The sequence below is a fragment of the Phytophthora cinnamomi genome, assembly GCF_018691715.1.
Source record: "Phytophthora cinnamomi strain GKB4 chromosome Unknown Contig17, whole genome shotgun sequence".
NCBI classification, from domain to species: domain Eukaryota; phylum Oomycota; class Peronosporomycetes; order Peronosporales; family Peronosporaceae; genus Phytophthora; species Phytophthora cinnamomi.
The window spans coordinates 506,614-516,115 of record NW_027150950.1 but is presented as its reverse complement, the minus strand read 5'-3'; the positions used below and the strand labels follow the sequence as shown (position 1 = coordinate 516,115).

The following is a 9,502-nucleotide window of genomic DNA, read 5'->3' as shown; positions in this document are numbered from 1 at the left end:
GTATATTCAATAGTGGAGCGAGCTGGCACAGCGAGCGTAACGGGTTGGGGCCAAATAGTGGAGCGAGCTGGAACAGCGAGCGTCACGGGTTGCAACGAACGGTATGACGAGTAGTGGAGCGAGCTGGCACAGCGAGCGTAACGGGTTAAGCCGAACTGTACACCCGCTGGAGCGAAGCGGAGGGGGCTATGACAAATTGTGGAGCGAGCTGGAACAGCGAGCGTAACCGCCTATGACTAACCACACACACACCGCCGCGAAGCGGCGGCGATCGGCTAGTCTACTACAACTAACAGAGTATCCGGTGTGTCTGTCTGTAAGTCCGTCCGTCCATTCTCTATCTTGGGGCCTTAGCCTGCCCTAGAGCATCGTCGGGGGAGCACCCTTCCCGCCTGGCGACAGTGTATTAGTAACCTACCCTATGGCATCCCACCATCCTTTTGACTGGCTAATCTATGCCCGATATTACAAAAATAGCCTTGCGTTATATTTATAACGCCCTGTGATTGGCTGAAATTGCCTCCGCGCTAAATTTTACGTTTTTGAATTCGAATTCGGGCGCGGCGAAGCGACGTAGCGTGCGGACGTCGGGCGCCACAGCGGACCCCACCGTCCGCGAGCGCCGCACAGCGACGACGGTGCGCTGCGTGCGCGACACAGCAACCCGTACATGTGCGCGATAGCGCTATAAAGTAAATAGACGACTTTCTGGGCGTGAGCTAAATACATAATATATTATTACTGCTCTGTGATTGGCCGAAACCCTCTCTGTTAGAATATATTGCTATTCGGGGCGCCACACACATTTCACGATACAGCGCGCGAAATACAAGACGTGCGCTGGACAGGGGTGAACCCGGACCTTCAAGCACCTCCCACAGGACCTTCAAGCACCTCTTCATACTATACCTCCAAGCACGTCATACAGGAACTTCAAGCACCTCCCTCGACCGTCAAATCCATCCGACCTTCAAGCGCGACCTGCCGGACCTCCAAGAACGCTGGGCCTTCAAGCACTTCGGACCTTCAAGCACGTCGGACCTTCAAGCCCGCAGGACCTTCAAGCACCTCGCGCGATCGCATAGTAGTGGAGCGAGCTGGAACAGCGAGCGGAACGGGTTGGGACATACGGTAGACCAAGTAGTGAAGCGAGCTGGAACAGCGAGCGTAACGGGTTGCGACCAACAGGAAGTCAAGTAGTGGAGCGAGCTGGCACAGCGAGCGTAACGGGTTGTGACAAACGGTATATCCAGTAGTGGGGCGAGCTGGCACAGCGAGCGTAACGGGTTGAGACAAACGGTATGTTCAGTAGTGAAGCGAGCTGGCACAGCGAGCGTAACGGGTTGCGACCAACAGTAGGCCAAGTAGTGGAGCGAGCTGGAACAGCGAGCGTGACGGGCTGCGACGAACGGTATCGCAAGTAGAGGAGCGAGCTGGGACAGCGAGCGTAACGGGTTGTGACGAACGGTATGTCGAGTAGTGGAGCGAGCTGGCACAGCGAGCGTAACGGGTTGCGACCAACAGGAAGTGAAGTAGTGGAGCGAGCTGGCACAGCGAGTGTAACGGGTTACGATGAATGGTCCTTCAAGCGCGACCTGCCGGACTGCCAAGCACGCCGGAATTTCAAGAACGATGGACCTTCAAGCCCACGGGATCTTCGAGCACGCTGGACCTTCAAGCACCGAGCGCGAGCGCGTAGTACTGGAGCGAGCAGAACGGGTTGCAACGAACGGTAGGTCAAGAAGTGGAGCGAGCTGGAACAGCGAGCGTAACGGGCTGCGACCAACAGGAAGTGAAGTAGTGGAGCGAGCTGGCACAGCGAGCGTAACGGGTTACGATGAATGGTCCTTCAAGCGCGACCTGCCGGACTGCCAAGCACGCCGGAATTTCAAGAACGATGGACCTTCAAGCCCACGGGATCTTCGAGCACGCTGGACCTTCAAGCACCGAGCGCGAGCGCGTAGTACTGGAGCGAGCAGAACGGGTTGCAACGAACGGTAGGCCAAATAGTGGAGCGAGCTGGCACAGCGAGCGTAACGGGTTGCGACCAACAGGAAGTGAAGTAGTGGAGCGAGCTGGCACAGCGAGTGTAACGGGTTACGATGAATGGTCCTTCAAGCGCGACTTGCCGGACTGCCAAGCACGCCGGAATTTCAAGAACGATGGACCTTCAAGCCCACGGGATCTTCGAGCACGCTGGACCTTCAAGCACCGAGCGCGAGCGCGTAGTACTGGAGCGAGCAGAACGGGTTGCAACGAACGGTAGGCCAAATAGTGGAGCGAGCAGGAACAGCGAGCGTAACGGGTTGCGACCAACAGGAAGTCAAGTAGAGGAGCGAGCTGGCACAGCGAGCCTAACGGGTTGGGGCGAACAGTAGGCCAAGTAGTGGAGCGAGCTGGCACAGCGAGCGTAACGGGCTGCGACGAACGGTATCGCAAGTAGAGGAGCGAGCTGGCACAGCGAGCGTAACGGGTTGTGACTAACGATATGTCGAGTAGTGGAGCGAGCTGGAAGAGCGGGCGTAACGGGGTAGGACGAACAGTAGGCCAAGTAGTGGAGCGAGCTGGCACAGCGAGCGGTACGGTTTGGGACGAGCAGTAGGCAACGTAGTGAAGCGAGCTGTCACAGCGAAAGGTACGGGTTGTAACAAACGGTAGGTAACGGGTTGAGACGAACGGTATGTTCAGTAGTGGAGCGAGCTGGCACAGCGAGCGTAACGGGTTGGGACGAATGCTATGGTAAGTAGTGGAGCGAGCTGGCACAGCGAGCGTAACGGGTTGGGATGAACGGTATGTTCAGTAGTGGAGCGAGCTGGAACAGCGAGCGGAACGGGTTGAGACGAACGGTATGACAAGTAGTAAAGTGAGCTGGAAAGCGAGCGTATCGGGTTGTAACGAACGGTATGGCAAGTAGTTTAGCGAGCTGGAACAGCGAGCGGAACGGGTTGCAACGAACGGTATGGCAAGTAGTGTAGCGAGCTGGAACAGCGAGCGGAACGGGTTGGGACGAACAATAGGCAACGTAGTGGAGCGAGCTGGCACAGCGAGCGTAACGGGTTGAGACGAAAGGTTTGCCAAGTAGCGTAACGGGTTGCAACGAACTGTACACCCTCCGGAGCGAAGCGGAGGGGGGCTATGGCAAATAGTGGAGCGAGCTGGAACAGCGAGCGTAACCGCCTATGACTAACCACACACACACCGCCGCGAAGCGGCGGCGATCGGCTAGTCTACTACAACTAACAGAGTATCCGGTGTGTCTGTCTGTAAGTCCGTCCGTCCATTCTCTATCTTGGGGCCTTAGCCTGCCCTAGAGCATCGTCGGGGGAGCACCCTTCCCGCCTGGCGACAGTGTATTAGTAACCTACCCTATGGCATCCCACCATCCTTTTGACTGGCTAATCTATGCCCGATATTACAAAAATAGCCTTGCGTTATATTTATAACGCCCTGTGATTGGCTGAAATTGCCTCCGCGCTAAATTTTACGTTTTTGAATTCGAATTCGGGCGCGGCGAAGCGACGTAGCGTGCGGACGTCGGGCGCCACAGCGGACCCCACCGTCCGCGAGCGCCGCACAGCGACGACGGTGCGCTGCGTGCGCGACACAGCAACCCGTACATGTGCGCGATAGCGCTATAAAGTAAATAGACGACTTTCTGGGCGTGAGCTAAATACATAATATATTATTACTGCTCTGTGATTGGCCGAAACCCTCTCTGTTAGAATATATTGCTATTCGGGGCGCCACACACATTTCACGATACAGCGCGCGAAATACAAGACGTGCGCTGGACAGGGGTGAACCCGGACCTTCAAGCACCTCCCACAGGACCTTCAAGCACCTCTTCATACTATACCTCCAAGCACGTCATACAGGAACTTCAAGCACCTCCCCTCGACCGTCAAATCCATCCGACCTTCAAGCGCGACCTGCCGGACCTCCAAGAACGCTGGGCCTTCAAGCACTTCGGACCTTCAAGCACGTCGGACCTTCAAGCCCGCAGGACCTTCAAGCACCTCGCGCGATCGCATAGTAGTGGAGCGAGCTGGAACAGCGAGCGGAACGGGTTGGGACATACGGTAGACCAAGTAGTGAAGCGAGCTGGAACAGCGAGCGTAACGGGTTGCGGCCAACAGGAAGTCAAGTAGTGGAGCGAGCTGGCACAGCGAGCATAACGGGTTGTGACAAACGGTATATCCAGTAGTGGGGCGAGCTGGCACAGCGAGCGTAACGGGTTGAGACAAACGGTATGTTCAGTAGTGAAGCGAGCTGGCACAGCGAGCGTAACGGGTTGCGACCAACAGTAGGCCAAGTAGTGGAGCGAGCTGGAACAGCGAGCGTGACGGGCTGCGACGAACGGTATCGCAAGTAGAGGAGCGAGCTGGCACAGCGAGCGTAACGGGTTGTGACGAACGGTATGTCGAGTAGTGGAGCGAGCTGGCACAGCGAGCGTAACGGGTTGCGACCAACAGGAAGTGAAGTAGTGGAGCGAGCTGGCACAGCGAGTGTAACGGGTTACGATGAATGGTCCTTCAAGCGCGACCTGCCGGACTGCCAAGCACGCCGGAATTTCAAGAACGATGGACCTTCAAGCCCACGGGATCTTCGAGCACGCTGGACCTTCAAGCACCGAGCGCGAGCGCGTAGTACTGGAGCGAGCAGAACGGGTTGCAACGAACGGTAGGCCAAATAGTGGAGCGAGCAGGAACAGCGAGCGTAACGGGTTGCGACCAACAGGAAGTCAAGTAGAGGAGCGAGCTGGCACAGCGAGCCTAACGGGTTGGGGCGAACAGTAGGCCAAGTAGTGGAGCGAGCTGGCACAGCGAGCGTAACGGGCTGCGACGAACGGTATCGCAAGTAGAGGAGCGAGCTGGCACAGCGAGCGTAACGGGTTGTGACGAACGGTATGTCGAGTAGTGGAGCGAGCTGGCACAGCGAGCGTAACGGGTTGCGACCAACAGGAAGTGAAGTAGTGGAGCGAGCTGGCACAGCGAGTGTAACGGGTTACGATGAATGGTCCTTCAAGCGCGACCTGCCGGACTGCCAAGCACGCCGGAATTTCAAGAACGATGGACCTTCAAGCCCACGGGATCTTCGAGCACGCTGGACCTTCAAGCACCGAGCGCGAGCGCGTAGTACTGGAGCGAGCAGAACGGGTTGCAACGAACGGTAGGCCAAATAGTGGAGCGAGCAGGAACAGCGAGCGTAACGGGTTGCGACCAACAGGAAGTCAAGTAGAGGAGCGAGCTGGCACAGCGAGCCTAACGGGGTTGGGGCGAACAGTAGGCCAAGTAGTGGAGCGAGCTGGCACAGCGAGCGTAACGGGCTGCGACGAACGGTATCGCAAGTAGAGGAGCGAGCTGGCACAGCGAGCGTAACGGGTTGTGACTAACGATATGTCGAGTAGTGGAGCGAGCTGGAAGAGCGGGCGTAACGGGGTAGGACGAACAGTAGGCCAAGTAGTGGAGCGAGCTGGCACAGCGAGCGGTACGGTTTGGGACGAGCAGTAGGCAACGTAGTGAAGCGAGCTGTCACAGCGAAAGGTACGGGTTGTAACAAACGGTAGGTAACGGGTTGAGACGAACGGTATGTTCAGTAGTGGAGCGAGCTGGCACAGCGAGCGTAACGGGTTGGGACGAATGCTATGGTAAGTAGTGGAGCGAGCTGGCACAGCGAGCGTAACGGGTTGGGATGAACGGTATGTTCAGTAGTGGAGCGAGCTGGAACAGCGAGCGGAACGGGTTGAGACGAACGGTATGACAAGTAGTAAAGTGAGCTGGAAAGCGAGCGTATCGGGTTGTAACGAACGGTATGGCAAGTAGTTTAGCGAGCTGGAACAGCGAGCGGAACGGGTTGCAACGAACGGTATGGCAAGTAGTGTAGCGAGCTGGAACAGCGAGCGGAACGGGTTGGGACGAACAATAGGCAACGTAGTGGAGCGAGCTGGCACAGCGAGCGCAACGGGTTGAGACGAAAGGTTTGCCAAGTAGCGTCACGGGTTGCAACGAACTGTACACCCTCCGGAGCGAAGCGGAGGGGGGCTATGGCAAATAGTGGAGCGAGCTGGAACAGCGAGCGTAACCGCCTATGACTAACCACACACACACCGCCGCGAAGCGGCGGCCATCGGCTAGTCCTGGGAGCTCTAACAAAGAAAGAATGAGCTGTGAATGCTCCAGTGTGGTGAAGATAACAGCGCGGAAGATACAAAGAGGGAGGAAGTGCATTTAGTAGCGTAACATCTCAAATAGCCCTTAGTAATGACGATCACAGCAACACAGTCCATTTACATAGCTTCGAGAGCGAACCCTGTTCTGTATTGATTAGTAGCTGTGCCGATGCATCCAGCGGTAGCGCTGCTGTACGAAAACTAAGGAAATCAACTACGAAACTTTGAATTCAACCATCTTTACACCAACGCAATCATAGAGCTTCAAACACGCCCTGCTTCGGCAAATCCATCACGCCCGCGAACGTGGTCTTGATCTCGGAGATGCCGACCGTGCGAACGCTGTAGTTCGCCATCCTAAATAGGTTGTTGAGGCGCATGCCTCGTAGGATCGGGTCGTAGGGCAGCGGCAGATTCAGGCGGCTGTAAACTTTCTGGACACTGCCCATTCCCCACTCGGCAGCCTGCCGAATGGAGGTAATCGCATTGTGCAGTGTGCGTGCGGCACTGCGAAGACAAGGCTCAATTCGTTCGATGTCTCCGTCCTTCAAGGGGGTCAGGATCCTCCCCGTCATGGCCGTAGAACAAGGAAATGCAGAGTCAGACACTACATTCATGAGCTCATTGGGGCACAACTGCGGGTCCGTCAGCTTGTTGCGGAACTCCAAGGACGTGTCCGAGTCGTTCCACGACCCCGGACAGTTGTGCTTCGACCAAATGATGCAGCCGTCGGTCGCAAAACAAATCGTGCCGGTCACGAAGACCGAGTGCAGCCAGCCATTGTACATGGCGTTTTGAAGGTCGGCGTTAGAGGGCTGCTGGACATGTACATTACCCACGTCACATCCGTCTAAAGTTAGTAGATATAGACTAAAAGCAGCTAATACCATTCACATGTACAGTACACGCACGCGTAAGTTTTTACCGTCGATAAATCCGAACGTGTGGGTCAGCAAAGGTTCGCGTTTGTTGACCATGCGTGCAAGCTCCACCTGACGTGAGGACGAGGGCCAGGAGATGCGTGCAGGTGCGTAACCAGTCAGCGCTAGCGACAGCGCTCCTTCGGCCTTGCGCAGCGTTCGTGATAGAGTGCTTGGCGGCACCCCGAACGTGATGCACAGCGAGCTCTGTTCCATAGAGCCCACGTAGAAACTTAGTACGAGCCCCAGCACTTGGTGTAGGTAGCGCAGCTTTGGGGGGCGGCCTCGTGACGACGGGGGCGGGAGGTCGTAGAAGCTAGCGAACCTACCCAGCAACTGATGAAATGCACCCCTATATACATGTACATGGAGGAGGTGTTAGCGTAGGAATAGAGTCATAGATGTTAGTTGCAGCTTACCTGGTTAGACTCGTTGCATTCAGAAAATTCAGGTCGGAGCCATGCTTGTAGAGAGTCATCCATGCGGACTCGTACGGTGCATCGAGGCACCGAGTAGTCAGGTAGTGGCGCGCGCGCATGGCGATGCGCCATTCCTCCTCCAGCATCAGCTGGTGGACGTCGCGTCGAGCGTCGCCCACGCGCTCGTTGTGCGTCCTAAACGCCTCACACAGGAGCAGGAGCATGCTGTCGTCGTCCACGAACATCGCGCTCGCAGGAAGCTCGCAGGAGGGATCTCGAGGGAAATGGCGACCTTCAAGCCAAACTTCAAGCAGAACTGGATAGATTTGGCTGTACAAGTGTCCCGTTCGAACTGTCCTATGTAGTGCAAACTGAATCGATATCTTTCTAATATGAGACCGTTTGAATCGACCAGAGATTGGTCATTAAGATATTTGAGGTGGACAGAATTTGGGCTATGTTGACATACTTGGTGATATGTCCTGTCATATCTGCTGCATCTATGTTGGGTGATTTCCCTATTTTTGGTAGGCGTCCAATAGATGTGCTCCAATAATTTATTGAGTGGTTCTTAATTAACGGTTAGTACCAATTATCTTTCGATTACGGCTGAACATCTTCAATAATGTATTGGAGACTACTGCAACCAACCACCCTTCAAACCCGAGACTCGAGTCTCGTCGCCTCACTTTTGATTCTATCTAGCCCACCGCCTTCCTGCAAGACCACCACGATGCTCGCAGCCCCCCGTTCTCCTCGCACGACCTTCACCAACAGGCAGGTCTGCGAGTTCTACTTCCGGCCGTGCCGACCAGTACGACGAGGTGATTCTCAAGTACTATCGTTGCCGGTGCGGCTCGGTTCGGAAGCGAGTCGGTACTCGAACCTGATGCAGCTTATCAGGCGCGAGCACCCCGTGTTCGACGAGGAGATGCTAGCCGCGACGCCCGGAGAGACGGGCTCGCTGGTGCACTACGTCCGCCACTCCGCCCAGAATTTGTTCGGGTGGTTGGAGTGGCTGGTGAAGTGCAACTTGCCGCTCTCGTTTTGTGAGAGCGAGCTCGCACGGCGGTACGATCCCGTTTCATCCAACATGTACCGTTTGCGGTTAGCTGCAGATATTTAACCCATCAATACAATGGCATTGCATCAATAATTTATTTGTGTGTGATCGATATTCCAATGTCCTATTGTGGGTTTGCTTGACGTGGTGTTCAATTATCTATTCTCGGTAGATGCTAGCAATAGATAACACTGCAATATTCGGCAGCCCTGCTTAAGTGGAGCTGCATGGACGGTATTCCCCGAAACGACTGCTCGCTTTTACGACTTACGTGCAGAAAACTAGCCTGGTACGCGCCAGTTCGATAATGCTAGTCACTCCTTTGCCAAGCTTGGTCGCCACAGTATGTATTGACATCCTGCCTCTTTCGAATCCGTCGGAGGGAATTGAAGGAAACAAGTTTTTCGTCGTGCGCCAATACTATACCTACCTCCTGGTGACCTTCATAGCTCTCCAACAAATTCGAATCGGTGTGCCTTCACTGCCGTATAGCAATGGGCGGGTTGTTAGAGATACGATCGTGGTAGCTACACTCACCCTCGGCGTGTTATACGCGCTCACGTTGGTTATTGGATTCCCGCTGCCTTTCACGGTTTTGACAATGATGCCCTCCTTGTCTGCGCTGAACTCGCTGTGCATTGCTATTCAATGGGCGGGAAAGATTCGAGCTAACTCTGGGGCAAGAGCAATGCTGTCTGGCATGTTCAAGTTATGGATGTACGAAATATTAATGGTCTTCATCTACCCTCCATATTTCTACATATTTACGACGCTCTCTGACAAGACTCGAACGGCATTCTCAGTGCTCGTACCAGTCATTAAGATCTTGATGCGAAACCTCTTTGCAAGGGCTGCCACCCACCTTGGTGATGAAGTTCTGCAGTTGGTGTTTTTCAACGCGGATGTCTTCAGTTCGTTATTTGTGTCGTAC

The 9,502-nt window shown here is 55.1% G+C and overlaps 1 protein-coding gene across 1 annotated transcript; it reads left to right on the top strand.

The window, feature by feature from the left end:
- Nucleotides 1–8,241: 8,241 nt before the first annotated feature.
- Nucleotides 8,242–8,634, top strand: IUM83_04639 (uncharacterized protein; the record flags this gene model as incomplete). The annotated part of the gene is made up of 1 exon (XM_067928730.1): nt 8,242–8,634. One exon carries the CDS (start codon nt 8,242–8,244, stop codon nt 8,632–8,634), a length of 393 nt encoding a protein of 130 aa, XP_067796037.1.
- Nucleotides 8,635–9,502: the final 868 nt, after the last annotated feature.